This window comes from Eschrichtius robustus, chromosome 19 (genome assembly GCF_028021215.1).
Source record: "Eschrichtius robustus isolate mEscRob2 chromosome 19, mEscRob2.pri, whole genome shotgun sequence".
Classification (NCBI taxonomy): domain Eukaryota; kingdom Metazoa; phylum Chordata; class Mammalia; order Artiodactyla; family Eschrichtiidae; genus Eschrichtius; species Eschrichtius robustus.
The window spans coordinates 69,828,474-69,848,805 of NC_090842.1; the positions used below are offsets into that span (position 1 = coordinate 69,828,474).

Consider the following 20,332-nt stretch of genomic DNA (forward strand, 5'->3'; position numbering starts at 1 on the left):
TGTCACCTTTACCAAAATTTGCCGTCAGTGGCCATGTCCAGCCGTCCCAGTCACCTTTAGCATCTCCACAACCCAGGTGGAAAGTGTTATTCACCCCAAATAATATTGTTAATGATGTTGGAGCACTACAGTGTGGATTGTATTGTAGTTTTTTTTTTATTGAAGTGTAACTGACATTAACATTATATTAGTTTCAGGTGTGCAACATAATGATTCGATATTTGTATGTATTGTGAAATGATCATAAGTCTAGTTAACATCTGTCACATATACATATCACAACATATATAATTACAAGATTTTTTCTTGTGATTAGGACTTTTAAGATCTACTCTCTTGGGACTTCCCCGGTGGTCCAGTGGTTAAGAATGTCTTGCAATGCATGGGACGCCGGTTCGATCCCTGGTTGGGGAACTAAATCCCACATGCCGAGGGGCAACTAAGCCCTCGCGCCACAACTAGAGAGCCCGCACGCCACAATGAAGAGCCCACGCGCTGCAACTAAGACTCGACACAGCCAAAAATAAATAAATATTAAAAAAAAAAAAATCTACTCTTAACAGACTGGTGGTTTGCAAGGGGGAGGGATGGAATGGGAGGTTGGGGTTAGCAGATGTAAGCATTTATACAGAGACTGGATAAACAACAAGGTCCTACTGTATAGCACAGGGAACTCTATTCAATATCCTGTGATAAACCATAATGGAAAAGAATATATTTTTTAAAAATGTATATATATGTATAACTGAGTCACCTTGCTGTACAGCAGTAATTAATGCAACATTGTAAATTATTTATATTTCAATAAAAAATAAAAACAAATAAAAATAAAAACATTTACTCTCTTAATAACTTTCAGATATGCAATACAGCATTATTAACTACAGTTGTGACGCTGTACATAACATCCCCATGACTTATTTTATAAATGGATGTTTGTACCTTTTTACCCCTTTCACCTATTTCATTGTATTGTAAAATTTTAAATTTTGTATTTTCCTGCTGCCTCAACATCCCCGCAAACTGGCTGTGAGCACCCCTCCCAGGTGACCAGGCTTATCAAGTGATAAGGCTGGCCCCTGCTACAAGGGGCTTCCTCTTTGCTCTCCCCTGAACATGACCTAGTGACATTCAAAAGCACCAATGACATACCTCATGCCTATTCCTGTGTATTCTACCCCCACCCCTAATAAAACACTTGCCTGTGGGCTAGTCTTCACTCTCTGCTCCCCACCTGCTTGGTTGAGCCCGCTCCCTGGCTTGCAGCATGTGTGGACCTTCGTGGCATGCCGTAACTCCGTCTTTCTAGGACCTGTGAGTATAATAAACTTTGTTTCTTCCTGCTACTCTCCTGTGTCTCCTCTTATGGCTGCACCTGACTGACCATCACCTAAAAGAACATAAAACAGTGTTCATAACATTATTTATAATAACCAAAAAGTTATTATAAACCCAAATGTCCATCAACTGACAAATGGATAAACAAAAAGGGTATATCCACATGATGGAATATTATTCATCCAAGAAAAGGGGCAAAGTACTGATTTATGCTACAACACTGATGAACTATGAAAACATTATGCTAAGTGAAAGGATCCAGAAACAAAAGGCCACGTTATATCATTCCATCTATATGAAAGGTCCAAAATAGGAAAATCCATACAGACAGAATGTAGATTACTGGTTGCCAAGGGCTGGGGGGAGGAATGAATAGGGAGTAGAGTAATTGCTAATGGGGTTTCCTTTTGGAGTGATGAAATGTTCTGGACTTAGATAATTGTGATGAATGAACAATACTGTGAATATACTAAAAACAACTTTAAAAAGGTTAATGTTATGGTATGTGAATACCTCAAGAAACCTATTGTTTTTTCAAAAGACTTTCTTTTTTAGAGTAGCTTTATGTTCACAACAGAGTTCCCAGGTACCCTCTGCCCCCTCACAAACACACACACACACACACACACACACACACACACACACACACAGCCTTCTCCATGATGGCATCCCACACCAGAGAAGTACATTTGTTACAGCTGATGAACCTACATTGACACATCATAATCAAAGTCCCTAGTTTATGTTGAGGTTGACTCCCGGCATTACAATTCTATGGGTTCTGACAAAGGTATCATGACATGTATCCAATCTTATAAAATGTCATACAGCACAGTTGCCCTGCTGTAAAAATCCACTATGCTCCACCTATTCATCCCTCTCTCCTCCCCCAACCCTCTGGCAACCACTGATATTTTCACTATCCCAATAGTTTTCCCTTTTCCAGAATGTCATATGTTGGACTCATACAGTATGTAGCCTTTTCAAATTGGCTCCTTTCACTTATTAATACTTATTTAATATATTCTTTAGTAGTATGTTTCTCCATGTCTTTTCATGGCTTGGCAACTCATTTATTTTCAAAGCTTCCAAGCTCTTTTTAAAATAAGGTGTAGTTGATTCACAATATTAGTTTCAGGTGTACAACATAGTGATTCAAAACTTTTATAGATTATACTCCATTTAAAGTTACTATAAAATATTGGCATATCCCTTGTGATGTACAATATATCCTTGTAACTCATTTATTTTATACACGGTAGTTTGTACCTCTTAATCACCTACCCCTGTCTTGTCCCTCCCTGTCAAAGCTATTATTTTTAAAAAATGAGAAAAGCCTTTGAGTTTGGGTGATCTTAAGTGAAGCCCATGGACTACAACTCCCAGAAGGACGCACAGGCCGCTGTCTCCCAGCGGCCTGAGTGCTCCCATTGGTCGGAGGCACGCCACGGTGCCTTCTGGGAGTTGTAGTCTGAGCCTCACAGGTGCTCCCCTGTCCGAGGAGGCCAGGGCCCGGCCTATGGACCACAACTTCCAGAAGGCTGTGCAGCCCAGCCGCGTCTCCTAGGTAACTGAGGATGGGCTCCACCAGTCTCTTCCTGCTGCGGTTGTTCTCCAGTTGCCTTAAGCTTTTTGCTCAAGGTTAGGAGTTTTTAATTACTACCGGAAAGAAGGTAAATCCGATCCAAGCTTCTCCACCATGACCATGACCTTTTCTCTTGGGCTTCAGTACTTTTTAATAATGTGGTTTCTTTGTGTTTATCTTGCTCTGAGGTTCACTGAGCGGTTTGAATCTGTACGGTGAAGCGTTTCATCACTTCTCTGCACGCTTCTGCACCACGTTGGTCCAAGTTTCCATCTCTTGCCGGAACGACCACAGTAACCTCCGCGCTTGCCTTCCTTGGTAACGGTTGCCTCCATCAGGTCATTATCCACACAGCAGCCACTAGGACCTCTTTAAAAACAAAAGCATTTTCTGTCCTTCCTGGTTAAAGTTGCTCAGTGGTTCCCATACAGAAACCCAGCCTTCGTGCGTGTCTGGGCAGCTCACCAAGGCCTTGTGGGAGGTCATCCTTCCTGCTGTGGGTTCTGACCAGACCCAGAAGCAGGGCCTGGAGCCAACTTCTGCCAAACAGAAAACAAAATCAAGCTTAGGTAAGGAGAGACTACATTCAAAAAGACGATTCCAGTAAGGAGAGGGGGACTGTTGCAGTAGGGAGAACACTCTGACAGTAAGATCTGCAAGCATCTCCAAGGTTGCGCAGAAAGGAACTTTCTTTCACAGGGAGGAGTGAACAAGGCTAGAAAGAACCGGGTGTGGGGAGTGGAAGATCAGACTGCAGCAGGAGATGTCTTGCCGTCAGCTGGTTCTAGAGAGGGGCCACTTTCCTGCATTCGAATACTTATTTAACCTTAGGAGTAAGTCAGAGTTCAAGGGTCTTTGGGGAGGGAAGAAGCTGAACTAAAGTTTGGTGAAGTCAAGTCAACAGACTTTTGTTCTGATTGATCAGCGTGGACAGTCTAGCTAATCATTTATGAGAGTGAATGGAAATTTGGAGAGTCTGGCTCTGGCCTTGTCCTATGTGAAAGAGGGGTCAAGAGTCCTACCTGTCCTTCGCAGTAAGCCGTTTCCTGGAACACAAAAGGTTGGAGGGACTCAACTATCTCTGTTTTCCAGGAGCCTGGAGGTAAGGTTCAACATTTTCACCCCTCACCTCCAGGTTTCACCCCTCCTTTATCCCAGAACCCTTTGAAGAGGATCTTGGGGTTGCCCCTCTAGGCCACGTGAAGCCTGGGCTACCAGGCTTTTCCTATGGTGTCGTCATTGCATGGGGCCGGGTTAGAGTCCCTCACACCTTGCGTGGGTCCTGCCCAAGGTGGACCCATAATGACCCCGATCCAAGCTGGCTTCCTTCCATGTCAGGTCCCACTGGATGTCTGCTCCCAGCATGACAAGAATCTCCAGAGCACTGGGTCTAGAGGATCGGGGTTGGGGCCAGGAGGTCTATATTTTTAATAAGCCCCCAAGTGACTTTTAGGATCAGGAGTTTGGGGAGCAAGGCCAAACTTAGTGACTTCCTGCTGGAAAATCTGATCAGGTTCCCTCTGATTCGGGCCCCCAGTTCTCCACCTGGGGACCCTCCGTCCTCAAGGCATAAATACTTGTCTAGACTCTTCAGCAGTTCCTCCCACCACGAGGACCCACCTTGAGCACAGTGCTGCCCGTTAAGTGCTACCCACTCCATCTGCAGGGGGATATTGTCTCTGTGACAACACAAGGAAGGGTGTTGCCTGTGCAGACAGAACAGCATCTGCAGGGAAGGCTGGGATGAGCCCTGACCCTCGTGACTCGAAGACTCTGTGTTGCTGGGGAGCTCCCAGCACCGCCCACATTCCTGGCCACTTCTCTGCCCACAAGGTGAGTCTGATTTGTAGCATCTCTGATATCCACCCCCACCCCCCATTTTATGGTCAAGCCTTCTGACTAGTCCTTCTCCCACATACAGGGGTTCTTGACCATCTGTCTATGATTGCAAAGCCCTTCTCCCTGTGGGCACCACCCCACAGTCACCCCCAGTCTCCTCTCCATGGTCAGAAGACCCAGGATGATGAGAACTCATGGCCACCCCACCTGATGAGGTCGGGCTGCTGGGAAGCACAAGCAACAACCTGCTGGTGTGTTCCAAGCACTCACAGAACCACAGGTGCTGTGCTGGACACTAGGGACACAGCACGACCAGGACCAACGAGGTGCCCTCCCCCATGGAGCTCACAGCCTAGTGTATGGTGTCGGGAGATGGTGTGGACAATAAGGAAGGAAAAAAATAGACCAGGTGATGTTCCGTAGAGACGTGTGCGATGAAGCAAGTAAAGACAGGGCAGTGAGGTGGAAAGTGAGGAGAATTCGTTGACTGGATGGTCCAGCATCACCCACAGCTGCAGTGACACAGCCTCTGGTTCAGGCTTCCTGAGGAGTGGAATCAAGGCAGGGCTTCGGAGTAGCTGAGAGACAGGCAGAGACTACATCACATCAGGCACATGTTTCTCCACCCTGCCTCCACAGAGCCCTGGGCTGGTGAATCACATTTCAGCTATCTTGTGAGGTAAGAAGTCAGTGATTGGCTTTCTGATGCCTTCACCTCTCCATCCTAGGATCCATCCTCCCACCCCTGAGTTCAGTGGGGTTTACAGGGACCAGGATCTGATCCTGTCTCATGTATGCATAAAAACTGATGGAGTAGCTGCTTCCCTAAGAGAAATAAACGTGCTCACTGGCCAGGCAGTAAGCAATTTTCTGAGCATAACTATTTCAAAAAGAAAAACAACACACTGGATTACAGATTCCACCAGAAGCACGTATATTAGAACAGATGGACCAAAATTTTAACTTAGTCAATTAAGTACATTTAAAGAGATAAGGCATGATACTAACAATAGGAAATGAGAATAAGAACACATAAAAGAGAACCAAGTAGAAATATTAGAAATGTAAAATAGTGGTTGAAATGAAGACACAGTAGAGGAAATGAGCAGCAAAATGGACAGCTGAGAAACAAATTAGCAAGCTGAGGAAATGTCCAGACAGAAGGAAGAAAGGAGAAGGAACTAGAGAACACAAAAGAGCAGGTAACAGATATGAACAACAGACACAGACACACTGACATCTAAATAATAGGAGTCCTAAAAAGAGAAACTTTTTAAATGGCAAAAATGAAATATTAAAAAATAAGAGATAAATTTCCCAGAATGTAAAACAGAATAAAGACATCAGATTAAAAGGTCCATAGAAGTGTCTTATGAAGTTAAACATTTACTTACCGTACAACTCAGCTATTCCACTCCTAGGTTTTTACCCAAGGTAAATGAAAACCTGCATACACAAAAAAGCCCTGAAGAAGAATGTCCATAGCGGCTGTATTTACACTAGCCCAGAACTGGAAACAAGTCAATGTCCATCTACAGGTGAACAGGATGACTACTACCTGTGGCACATCCGCATAATGGAAAGCTACTCAGCAAAGAAAGTAGACTACTGATAAATGCTACAACGTGGATGAGCCTCCAAAACATGCTGAGCAAAAGAATCTGGATACAAACGTAGCATATGAATAGAATACTGTATGATTCTATCTTTATAAAACTCTAAAAGACAATTCTAATATGTACTGACAAAGCAGACATGTGGTTGCCCAGGTCTTGGGGTAGGGTGGAGATTAACTGTGAAAAGACATGAGGGAACTTTTTGGAGAAGGGCAAATATTCTCTATTTTTATTGTAGTGGTGGTTGCAAGGGTGTTGACAGTTTTCAAAGCTCATCAAACTGTGGCCTTAAAGGGAGAGTCATCAGCATACCAGTGGTGTTTACAGGGCTTCAAGACTGGATGAGATCAAGGCACTGTGAGCAGATGGGAAGTGGGCAGTCTGACAGTAAGAGGTGAAGGAGGTGGGAAAGGAACAGCAAAGGGGGCTTGAAATGAAGGCCAGAGAGGCAGGAGGCAAGTCCCAAAAGCCAGGTGAACGTGTTTCAAGGAGGAAATGATCTATTATCTAAGAATCTAAGATGCTGCTGATAACGTCAAGGAAGAAAACAGAACTGACCACTGGATTTAGCAATGTGGAGGTCATCTGGCAGCAAGGTAGGTTTTGGAGTGGGTCCAAGAAAGAATGGAAAGGGGTCTTCCCTGGTGGTCCAGTGGTTAAGAATCTGCCTTCCGATGCAGGGGACGCGGGTTCGATCCCTGGTCGGGGAACTAAGATCCCACATGTTGCCAGGCAACTAAGCCTGCGCGCCACAACTAGAGAGAAGCCCATGTGCCGCAACGAAAGATCCCGTGTGCCCCCAACTAAGACCCGATGCAACCAAAAGTAATACATATTTTTTTAAAAAAAAAGAAAGAATGGAAGGGAAGTGAAGACAGCAAGAACAGACAACTTTTGAAATATTTTGCTTTCTGAAACAAAGCAGAGAATGATTCAGGAGCCAGAGACTTTTTTGTTTTGTTTTTTGAAGTATGTTTCCATGTCCATGGGGATAATCCAGTATATATAGAAAACCTGAGGATACAAGAGATAAGGGAAACTTGCTGGAGTGATGTCTTGGAGTAGTGGACATGGGACAGGCTCTGGTGCCAACCCAGTCAGTTCATATACAGGCACCAGTGGGAAGGCACGGAAATTATGGAAAGTGGGTAGAGAAGGTGGACAGATGTCATGCAAGGCCTCTGCTGGCTTCTATTCACTCAGGGAAACAAGAAGCAAAGTCGTCTGCTGGGAGCAAGCGTAAGGGAAGATTCAGTGAAGGGATTGTTGAAATCTCGGTACTGAAAAGCCAACGAGCTTAGGAAAAGACATTTGAAACCGATGGTGGGGAGGTTCCAGTCACTGGTAATGGAATGCTCCTAGGGATGACTATGGGAGTGACCGTCTGTTGCAGGGTGGGTGACAAAACCGTGAGCAGACAGGTCAAAGAACTGTGAGGTCAGGACACAGGAAGATCATCTACCTGGACAATAAAATCAGGAAGTATTATGATGGGGGTGGTTTTAGATGCAATACAGCAAGAGCTGAAATCTTTACGGATGGGAAGAGTGAACCATTCATAAGGTGATTGCAACAGAGGGAAGCAAGAGTGATATGACAGTTTGGTGTCCCAAGAGTCAGAACTCAGTTTTAGAGAGAAGGGAGCGAAAACAATCTAGAAGCAACAAATGAAGCAGCTACTCCCTGCAAGGATCATAAGAAAAGGTACTGTGCAGAGGGGAGACCCAAGTTTCAGTCACAGCAGAAGATGGCTGAATGGAGAGTTCCAACTGAGCCCAGCAGGTTTCAGAGTTGGGGAAGAGTGGAGCGTGGGGATCAAAAGGGCAATGAACTGAGCTACATGTGGGTTAGAATAAGGGAGATAAGAGGGGACCTGGGAGCCCTGGGCATACATAAGGTTGTGTAATAGGTGGTAGGGAGGTAGGGAATCCTTCTAGGAGGAAGCAGAAGTCTGGGACCCTTTTAGAAGGACACTTTAGAAGTCCAGGAGGCCCATTTAGAAATATTTTTTAAAAGATACTAAGCTTGGTGGTACAGTTACAGAACTTGCCAGGATGCTTGTGGAATATTTGTGTATGACTTACAAAATCCTTTGTAGTCCCTAAATCAGAGAATCTGGGTTCAAAGTATATTACTTTTGGTGTTAGAATACAATACCCATATGTTGGCAATACATCTCTTGATGCATTAGGCTGCTGTCTCTTACAGAGGTTAATAGTGCTGCCTCTATTCTCTCCAAGGATCTCTGCACAAATCACACAAGAAATCCAATTAATTTACCCCTGCAACCTTTACTGGGCAACCCCTATACATTAAGGTAGGGTCAGTGTTACATACCTATGGAAGCGCCAGCTACGGGAGTCTGACAGTGAGCACAGAGTCCCACCATACCAGCAGGCCACTTTTTCTCAACCACTGGAGAGTCATGGACCCCTCGAGAACTAGATGAACCTTCTGTACCCTGGATTTCTAACCAATGCCTTTGAAACCCATCCAGGAAGGCCTGCTGGCCCCTAATTATAGCCCTACCTTAGGGAAATACAGAAAATATTTGTGAACCGAAGAAACGCCACCCAACGCTATCCATCTTGCCCCCTTTCCACTCTGAGCACTCAGAGAAACTTCCTCATTTTATGACTGATTAGCTCCCTTCCCTTCTGAATCCTCCCTACTATCAAGTAATCTCTTCATCTGGAGAAGATAAAGAAAATATAAACATTGAATTCTAGGGAGATCTTGAGAAATGGTGCTCTCATGTGCAGATGTGTCTCTTGCCCTCTGCCTCATGAAGGGCATTCTAAACCCATCAAGGGGCATTTCCTCTGACTTGCCCAAACCTCCAGTGAGTCCTCCAGCCCCTGCTCTGCTGTAATCTTCAGGGTCATAGGTGGTGAAATTCTAGGGAACGCAGAGCCCAGAAAATGCACTGATTCTGAATGTCCAATCCAGACTTCATATTCCAAAGGGAGCTTTGCTCTCATGCTACCCAAAATCCCACAGGGCAGAAATCCAGGTAACTTTACTTCTCATTGTTTAGGAATTTGATTTTTATTATCAAATATCTACCATAAGAACACTGAACAAAATAAAAAAAAAAAACATTAGGGGAAAAAAATCACTGCAGAGGCAGTGCAATACAGTGGTTAAAACAATCTCTGGAGCCAAACAATCTTTCTACTCCTAACTAACTGTGTCCTTAGGTAGGTTTCTCATGATTTCTGCCTCAGTTTCTCCCTTTGTAAAACTGGGATAATAATAGTACCTATCTCATAGAATTAAGGGGACTGAACAAGTTAATATTTGAAAAGTATTGAAAACAAAGTCTAGCACATGATAAGTGCTGTATGTGTTTGTAAAACTTAAAAAAAAAACCTTAACTGGGTTAATCTATCCATGGGTCTTTCCAGTCGTTATGCATATACACTTTTTAGATGTTATAGTAGATATGTATATACAATTTTGTGTCCTTTTTATTCCTTTTTTTGTTATGTATATTGACTCAGTATCCATAATTATAACTTACAGTGACTGCCTAAAACAGATTACAAACTAATTGTCCAACAATGCAGTAATGAGTAAACCATGGTCACTGACACACTGGGTTATTAAGTATCACCTTTTGTTCCAACAACATCAGTCTCATACTTATGGGCAATACATTTCCATCATTAGTAATCTCATTTACTAATCTTTTCTAAGGTTAATCTCGATCAACAGTAAATATCCCATTCAACACTTTTTTTCCCTTAAATTCAGGTTTAGTATTCCACATTCTATTCCTTAAAGGGCACCCAGACCCTCCCCTTATAATAGCACAATCTGTGTTTCCGTAATGATGCACAAAATGTTATTGTAAAGCTTCCATCCAATATTCCAGCTTGATGCAAAACAGCGTATTTCTAGTTGAAACACTTTTCCTAGGATAAAGTTTTTCCTTTAACAATGCACTCTGATCCACAAATAGTTGAGATCTCTTACTAAAAGATGTCTCATTCCCTACGTTCATGTTGCTCAAGTAGGATTCCTGGTGGACCACGAGGGGAGTCTGGTGTCCTCTTCACTGTAATTATTTGATGTTAAATAAAGGCTACACAACTGTGGAAGGCTTTTGCCTATTCTTTTCATTCACAGGTTTCTTCTACGAAGATAATTTCTACTGATTAATAAGGGGAGAAGTCTTACTGAACTCGTATTAAAAATTTCCCCTCTTGATTATACTTATAGGGTTTTTTTCAATGTGTTATCAAATGTACAATAAAAGAAAAATCTCTCATCAATTCAATTCACAGAGTTTCTCTTCACTATGATTTCTCTGGTGTTGAAGTAGGGCTGAGTGACCACTAAAGGCTTTTCCACAGTCAGTGCATATAAAGCGTTTCTCTCCACTATGCATTCTCTGATGAATAATAAGAGAAGAATTCTTACAGAAAGCTTTCTCACAATGATTACATTTGTAGGGTTTTTCTCCAGTATGGTTTCTCAGATGTACAATAAGGGAAGAACTCTCATTAAATGCTTTCCCACATTCATTACATCTATATGGTTTCTCTCCAGTATGAGTTCTCCTGTGTGCAATAAGATGAGAGCTACAGTTAAAGGATCTTTCACATTGATTACATTTGTAGGGTTTCTCACCAGTGTGGATTCTCCGATGGGCAACAAGGTGGCAACTCTGGCTGAAGGATTTTCCACATTTATTGCACTCATAGGGCTTCTCTCCAGTATGAGTCCTTTGATGTCTAACAAGGTGAGCCATCTGGCTGCAGGATTTTCCACATTTATTACATTCATAGGGCTTAATTCCAGAATGAATTATTTCATGTTTAGTGAGGGCTGAACGTTCTCTGAATGCTTTGCCACACTCCTGACAGTTATAGGGTTTCTCTCCTGTGTGAGTTCTCTGATGGGCAATAAGGTGGGAGCTCCAGCTGAAGGATTTTCCACATTCAGTACATTTATATGGTTTTGCTCCAGAGTGAGTTCTTTCATGTTTACTAAGGGCTGAGTAATCCCTAAAAGCTTTTTCACATTCATCACATTTAAAGGGCTTCTCTCCAGTATGCATTCTCATGTGGGCAATAAGATGGGAGCTCCAGCTAAAAGATTTCCCACATTCAGTACATTCAAAAGGTTTCTCTCCAGTATGAGTTCTCTGATGTCCAATAAGATGGGAGTTCCAGTTGAAAGACTTCCCACATTCATTACATACATAAGGTTTCTCTCCTGTATGAATTCTCTTGTGTACAATAAGATGAGAATTCCAGCTGAAGGCTTTTCCACATTTATTACATTCATAGGGTTTGATTCCAGTGTGAGTCCGTTCATGTTTAGTAAGGGCTGAACGATTCCTAAAAATTTTTCCACATTTATCACATTCATAGGGTTTCTCTCCAGTATGAGTTTTCTTATGTTGGATAAGGTAAGAGCTCCAGATGAAAGACGTCCCACATTCATTATATTCGTAGGGTTTCTCTGCAGTGTAAGTGCTTGTATGCTGTGTAAGGAATGAGTCATACCCAAAGACTTTCTCCCATTCATTGTATTTATATGCTTTCTCTACAGTACCAATTTTTTGATGTTCCATAAAGGATGAAAAGTAAAAGATATTCTCATATTCTTTGTAATCATACTGGTTTCCTCCAATATGAAGTCCTGGATGTTCACTAAATGATGGGCTCTGGTTAAAGATTTGATGGCATTCCTTATATTCATATAGTTTTTCTCCTGTATGCATTCCCATATGATCACCAAAATGCAGTATATGATTGAAAGATTTAACAGCATCAGTACATTTGAAAAGATTATCTCCAGTTTGCACCCTTGCAGGGTGAACAGGTTGCATGGAGTGGTAGAAGGCTTTGTCATACTCATTATTTTCACAGGTAATCTTATCTGCATACATTATGGCTGAGTTACATCTCCAACTTTCAGCATTTGTATCAGGCTTATAGAAATGTTCTATTTGAGAAACTTTCTGAGATGGAACAATGCTTAGGCTCTGGCTACACCCTGCCCCAAGTTCACAGAACTCAGAGCCTCTTTGAGACAGTACTTGCTTTTGCATGAAGACCATTTGCCTCATAGCTGTACTCTGGTTCATGTGATACATTTCTAATTGGTCTTTACATCCCAAAACTTCTAACCTGGAGAACCAAGGATCATCCCATATGTATCTCTCCAACTTCATGCTATGGGACTGTTCCTCCTCAAGAATGCTGTGTGTTGGGATCAACGCTTTGCTTTCAAGATTTCTCATCCATTCTGAAATAAACAGAAAAAATCCATGAGAGCATAGGGAAAGAACTTCTAAGAGTAGAGTGCAAAAGGTAAGATTTACTGTCCATATTATTGAAAAGGTAAGCATGAACTTGTTTCCAAATAGACTTGTAACCCAGAGGAAGATCGTAATAGGAAAGAGAAGAATGGTAAAAAGTGAACAAAAGTAGTTCACCAGAATACAAAGTGTGCACTGAATATGAATAAAACCCATTTAGGAGTATCTTCCCATGAAAAGGAGGACCAGTTATTACGTGTGTGCAGGAAAGAGTTAACTCTACACACTTGAGTTGGTCACACTTTGCACATTTCCAAGAAGGCCTGTTTCATGACTGGCCCTCGGCCAACTCCTAAGGACTGAGATCCTGGAATGTTCTAACTCATAAGAGTGTTCTGCATGCTTGAACCCTTGAAGTATACTGTACCAACTTCTCTAGATAGTTTGTACATTTATGGTGAACACCTGCTTTCCTTCTGGGGTTCTGGAGCTTCCATGATTAGTCAGTCAGTCATGTGTGTCTAAATGACCAACCCCCAATAAACACCCTGGACTCACAGGCTTGGGCAAGCTTCCCTAGTAGATGACACTTCACACAACTCATTGCTGAAGGAATTAAGTGTGTTCTTTGCAACTCCACTGGGAAAGAACTACTGAAAGCTTGCATTTGGTTTCCTCCAGACCTAGCTCCATGCACCTTTACCCTCTGCTGATGTTGCTTTGTGTCCTTGCACTGTAATAAACCATTACTCTGAATATAATGCCTTTTGAGTCCAGGGAGTCCTTCTAGTGAATCACTGAACCTGGGGGTTGTCTGGAGGATCCAGACGCATTTAATACTATTAAGGTGAAAAAATAATAACTGGCTTAACAAAAGACAGATGAACAACCAGCCCCTCAGCAACTAATGTTTAAATTATTAAAGTGTGCTAATTCATTTCTATGTTATAATGTCCTTTCTGTTCCCCTACTTTGACACCTGTCAAAAAAAGAAGGGGATGGGGTTAAGAGAAAGTATCACCAACAAAGGCTTCAAGCTATCACATTATTTCCTATCTCACAGAGTTCAGTCAATAACACAAAATCATCCACCCGAATGGCAAAAATCACATGGTTTCAGGATACTCCTTAAGTTCTTCTAACATGTGTAGAATAATGACAAAAGAGATAGACTTGAAAGACAGCACACTGCAATGAAGCAGATACAGGAGTTATAGTCTGATAATCTGTATTTAAGTACTGGCTCTGCCACTATCCTTACGTGACTTTTCTGAAGATTAAATGAGATTGTGAATCCAGCAAAATGTCTGGCAAATTCAATATGTGGAAGCTACCTATCATCACTGCTGAGGTATCAGTCCTCCAACAACAGGGGTCTGTATTAGTTTCCTATTGCAGCTGTAACAAATTACCACACATGTAGTGGCTTAAAATAACAAACTCACTGTCTCACAGTCTGAAAGTCAGAAGTTCTAAATGGCTTTCACTGGGCTAAAATCAAGATAGCTTTCCTCAGAAGCTCTAGGGGAAAATCCACATCCTTGCCTTTTCCAGCTTTAAAAGCTGCCTGCATTCTTTGGCTTGTAGCTCCCCCCTCCATCTTCAAAGTATATCATTCCAACCTTTGCTTCTGTCAGTCACATCTCTGTGTCTCTGACACTCCTGCCTCACTCTTAGAACGACCTCATGATAACATGGGCCCATCCAGACGATCCAAGATAATCTATCTCAAGATCCCTAGTTTAATTCACATCTGAAAAAGTCTCTTTTGCCATATAAAGCACCATATTCACAAGTTTCAGATGTGGACATTTTGCGGGGGCGGGTATCATTATTCAGCATACCACAGGGTCTAATGCTGCAGGTACCCAACAGGGCCTAGACCCTTGTCCTCTTTCTTCAGGTTTTTCTTCTTTCTTCACTATACACCATTTTCCCCCTTTTACTACCCAAGTCCATTACAACAGAGAGAGATCCTACTCTGCTCAAGAAATGGCACTTACTATCAATTTTAAGCTTAGCTCCTAGTAGTTAGGGAATGATCTTCAAACAACTTTTGAATTTTTCCAGTAGAAACTTTAAAAAATGGTAGCTGACCAAGTCACTGATTAGATAAACAATGTCCGTCCAGCTTCATACTCAGTACTTATGGCCTGAGTGTCTCTTCCACCTGTAAATTATAATCTATGTGATGAGATGACGATCTAAACAGTTATGAATACACATATTACATCACTGAGAGTTTGTGGGGTTGTAGATGCTAAGCGGATGGGAGGTCAGAAAAGGAGACCACGACAGAAGGAATCAAGGAAGGTTTCACACAAGAGAAATGACATGAGCTCAGTCTTCGGGCATGGCTCATATACAGACAGACTGCTGGTATGGCATGAGCAAAGGCATGCGTGATGTGACTGAAATGTAAGGAGGGCCTTAAGGATGCCAGCTGAGTAAACTGCAGGAACTAGTCAGGAAATGAGCAAAATAATAGAAAAAAATTGGAAGGTCTTGAAATCCGGTCAGAGTTATTTAAAAGGCAACTCAAGTCACTGTAGGTTTACTGGCAGAGACCTCATAATGGAAGATTTCAGGGATATAAATCTAGAAATAACATCTGAGGGGGCTAATAACAAATAATAATTCACTCACCAACTTGAGCTGGAATTTTATGAGGGTGCCTACCTGAGGGTGATGTTGGTGGAAGCTGAATGACACAGCTGACATTTCAGAGGAAGAAAATCTCAGAAGTCAGACAAGAGATTACTTCTTAGAGAGGAAAGAGCAGGGAGTCAGGATGACTTCCCCACTTCCAGCTTAGCAGACTCACAGAAGGTTGGCATCAGGGATATAGATCAGGAAGACGGGGAAACAATCTAGAAGGGAGAGCCGAGATTCCTGGTTCTATCAAGATCAAGGAGACAGCTGAGATGATTTCCAAGAAGGCAGAAGTGTAAGGATGGAGGTGGTGGAACCACAGGGCTCAGGACAGTTACTTAGAATGGTCAGCACTGACCATTAAAGCTACTGGAATTCATGACTCCTTGGTGGAAGGTTTCAGATCCAGATAGGAGGCAACTGGTAAGACTCCACAAAAGTCCACTTCACTAGATGGGAAGATGTCCAACTTCAGGACTCAAGAGGGGGCCATTGTACATCGTTAAATTAAAAACAACAAGATACAGAACGATATGTATTGTATTCTACCTTTGGAAAGGTGAAAAGTAACTACATATGCCTATACGCTTATAGTTGCATAAAGAAACTCAGGAAACAAACAATAGAAATTATTGCAAGTAATTAACCTCGGTAAGACGTCAGTGAAATTTCACCACTCCATAAAAGCAACCATAAAACTGGCAAAACCTGACAGAATAAGTTTCTTCAGAATTCTCTAAATTAACCAAAGCCTTGCAGCAAGCCAGGGAGAGTTTATTCAAGGAAAACGGCTGAGTTTCAATAATAACGGTGAGTTTTGTGGCATTTTAACTTACCCTAATCCCATCTGACTCCTCAACTCAGCAGTAGCCTTGGAAAATAACAGCTCACATTTCTGGTGATAGAAGGAACAGAACAAAGCTAGAGCTTTTTCAAAGCCTCATTCCCAAAGAACAGTCATTATCTGACCTGTTTGGTAGTTCCCAGGAAGACCCCACTTGAAAGGCTTGTGGGAACTTGCATAGCGCTAAAAACTTCTAGGAAGTAGGTATTTGTCAAACATTTAATGGCAATGTTTTAAAGCGTTACTGTCTGAGGTGATGGAAAACAGACGGGGTACACAATACACAAACCAGAAAATGAAAGGAAAACCTGAGGAGTGAGATGTCCATAGATTTGAAAAGTTCTAACATATTCCTGCGAATCTAGAAGGCCCATGCATACACACTGTAATTAAACTTTCAAAAGCCAAAGCCAAAGAGAGAATCCTGAAAGCAACAAGAGAGAAGCAAGTCATCACAGACACGGGATCCTCAACAAGATAAACAGCTTATTTCTCATCAGAAACCATGGAGGCCAGAGAGAAAAAAAAATATGTCAACCATGAATTCTATACCTGGCAAAACTATCATTCAAAAATGGAGAAATCAAGACATTCTCCGATAAACAAAAGCTAAGAGTTTGCTGCTAGTAAACCTGCCCTACAAGAAATGCTAAAAGGAGTTCTTTAGGTTGAAATGAAAAGACACTAACTCGAACTACTGACCACCAGTAAAGGTAACTACATAGGTAAATACAAGAAGACCATACAAATGCATTTTTTGTTTGTTTCCTATCTGATTTAAAAGACAACTACATAAAGCAATAATTATAAATAAATAAATCTGTTATGAATCTATGTTGAGACACAATGTACAGATGTAATTTGTGACAATAATAGCACAAAAGAGGGAGGACAGAGCTATACAGAAGCAAAGATTTGTATACTATCAAAATTAAACTGATAGTAACCCAAACTAAATTGTTATAAATTAAGATGTTAATTATAATTCCCAGGGCAACCACTAATAAAATAACCCCAAAATTTATAGTAAAAGGAAAGTGGTTACCTGTGTGTGCCTCTGTGTGTCTGTGTGTCTGTGTGTGTGTCTCTCTGGAGAATAATAATAATGTGGATAAGAGGAGAGTGTATAAATGAGATTTTTTCAGCTTACACATTTTATATAGCTTTGAGTTTTTTGAATCACATAAATACATTATCTATATTAAAAAAATTTTTTTTTTGTTTTTTTGAAAGAAGAGTCAGTGACTACAGGCCACAAGTTTGGCAATAAAAAATTAAAAAGCAGGTAAATGAATGAGAAGTCTTCTTAGACAAAGGGACAAAGCAGAGAACATGAGAGGTGAGGAGGGAAACTGTAGCATACAAAACTGTTACCGTGTTAAACAGGTGGGCATCTTTGCTCTGAATCAACAGCAGAAAAAAGTCAATATAAGGGATAAAGCTCCTTGGAAGGAACTGTGACCGTCTCTGAGGAAGTGAACTCCTCACAGCCTCAGCCCACTTCTCAAACAAGGAGGGCTTGGAGGAAGGTTCCTCGCTCCCACCTGGGGTCTGCTCTCACCTGGACAAGTGCCTTGAGGAGGATATGCCTGCTCCACTGACCACGGCTCTTCTCCTTGCTCCAACAGGGAGATGACCTCGGGCTTGGCGATCTGATTCCCTACATGTGGAGGAAAAACACAGGCTTGTAGAGCCATGTAACCCTCCCTTGCCTATTTTTCATGAATGACTTCACTTCATGCTTTATGAGCAATAGGGATTTTGTCCTTGAACCTCAAGGCTCAAGATCATCTCAGCCCTTCTGAGGCCTCGTAAGCTTGTAAACAGAGAGTAGCATAGGGGATCACAAGGGGGACAGCATCGTTTACTTGGGCAGTCCCCGCCTTACCCACAGAGAGCAGATGCCCATAGGTCTCCAGCATCACATCACGGTACAGGGTCCTCTGAACAGGGTCCAGCTGCCCCCATTCCTCTTGGGTGAAGTCCACAGCCACATCCTTGAAGGTCACTGGTTCCTAAAAGAGCACACATGTTCCTCCTCAGCCCGGAGCCACCCCCGCTCCAGTGTTTTCTGGGGCTGGAGTGAGGCTGACAGCCCTGGGGAGGAGAAAGTACATAGAGGAATTGTCCTGGATGCGTTCAGGATTCTCACTGACGTGGGTCAGGTCTCACTGGGAGCCACCCAAGACCCTGCATTTGGGATGTACTCTTAGGGAGTTAGATATCTGGGCCCACAATAAAGATGAGCAGGTCTCTTCTAAGATCTTGCCCAATTCTAGTTAACACTGGCTAGTATGGACAGGACTCCCATCTGGGCAATTCCTCCTGCTCCTCTGGAACTGCAGACACTTAATAAGACCGAGATCAGGACCAGGGTGGATGCAGACTCTGAGCCCTGGTCACAGACCAGAGAACCTGGGGCTCAAGTCTGCTCCACGTGTGGATCTAGGACCTGGAAGGGTGACCGCCTTCCTGGCCACAGCAGAGACACTTCCACTCCCAGACTGTCTCCGACCCAAGGACTGGAGGTAGGGGTGAGACAGGATTGAGCAGAGCAGCCCAAGCCAAAGAGAATCACTTACAGTTGCTGTCAAAGCACTTTGAGTTTGAAAAAGTTCAAACTGATGTTTTTAGGAAAAAGAGAACCAGGAATACCCACTAGAAAGCTAAAGGGAAGTCTGATTTTTGCAGTGAATGCATCCCTTACAGTCCTTTGAAGCCATCAACGTGAGCCTCAGGTATCTGGGCACTTCCAGGGTGGGGCAGGGGGACTGGGGAGCAAGCTGTGCTTCATGGGAGGTGAGCGAGCGACAAACCCCACAGCCCCTGCTCCTTCCTAGGGCCCCCTCTTGGCCTGTCTATTCACTACGGTCCTCCCCTCCATGTCAGTGCAGAATCATCCCCAGGACAAACACCCACTGAATGGATACACGCGCAGCGCACTTCCACTCCAAGCATCCTTCCACTTCCTCACAGCCTGCTAATCACTTCCCTTCCACCCGCATGCGGCCTTCCTTTCTGTCCTGCGAGTCATCTCCGATCAGGGTCAGCCCTCATGCTGGTCTTCAGTGTAGACTTTACTCTGCTGGTCTGAACTGCTCCTCCTCCACCTTCACATGACTGGCTTGAAACACAGAACTGCTTCTGCTCCAGTGATTCTCTAACTCCAAAAAGCATTTACAACTGCTAATCACAACCTCCTTTAGTGAAACCCTCCCTAACCTTGGACTCCTCAATTCCAATTTTTTGATTTTCCTCTTACAGACATGCCCAGGCCTCAGTTTCCTTACTGGCTGCTGCTTCTACATTTTTGGGGTAAACTTTTTTTACTTAAATGTAACATTCGGGTAGAGAAGTGCACAAAACCTAAGTGTGCACCATACCTAAACTCAATGCACTTTCAGAGTGATCACACTTGGGAGACCAGCTGGGAGGCCAGGCTTCCTGCCCAGGGTGCTCCTGGTGTGCCCGTCTCACGCTCCCTAATCTCCCTGAAGGGTGGCACCTACTTAGATGGCTTCAAAGTTCAATAGTTAACAAAGTCCAAACCCACACCGTGGCAGCTGTCAAGCTGGTGGACTGAGCCACAAGTTCACCTCCCACCCTTCCCAAGACCCCAACAGATCCCCATACACATACTTAAAAAGGAACAAAACCACCACATCTAATTGACACAGAAGGAATGAAATCACTAGAGAGATTCTGCAACCCCTAATAAAATAGTGGACATTGGCAATGATCATCAATGACTGCTAAACCACAGGTGAAAGGGAGAAAGGGAAATGTCCGATGGAGGGGTCAGCCTGACAATACCTGCACCCACTAATCCATCACATCACCTGGAAATGGGCCAACCAGACAACCTGTGCCCACTGATGCAGGACAGTAAGAAGGACCCAGCACCACCTATCAGGTACTCTTGTCCAAAATACAAAGCCTGAATCTGCCCTAGCCTCTAGCTCAACTACCAGTCTATGGGAGACAGCGGGATAGAGGAACTCATCCAAGGACATCACAAGGGCAAAAGCAGGCAACCCAACAAGACAGGTGACCTGGTTTCTTCAGTACACGAAGCACTTGCAACGTGTGGTCCTTGCTTGGATCCTGATCTGAATAAACCAACTGCAAAAGACATTTTGGGGACAAGTGGGAAAAAGTGAATACGGGCTTGGTATTAGGTAATA

The 20,332-nt window shown here is 43.0% G+C and overlaps 1 protein-coding gene across 1 annotated transcript in view; it reads right to left on the minus strand.

Moving 5' to 3' along the window:
- Positions 1 to 10,725: 10,725 nt before the first annotated feature.
- Positions 10,726 to 20,332, minus strand: part of ZNF606 (zinc finger protein 606) — a 58,089-nt gene continuing 48,482 nt past the window's right edge. The window contains 4 exon segments of the mRNA XM_068527259.1: positions 10,726 to 10,865; positions 10,868 to 12,639; positions 17,710 to 17,808; positions 18,037 to 18,163. Coding sequence (XP_068383360.1) covers positions 10,824 to 10,865; positions 10,868 to 12,639; positions 17,710 to 17,808; positions 18,037 to 18,163 — 2,040 coding nt within the window. The 3' untranslated portion in view covers positions 10,726 to 10,823.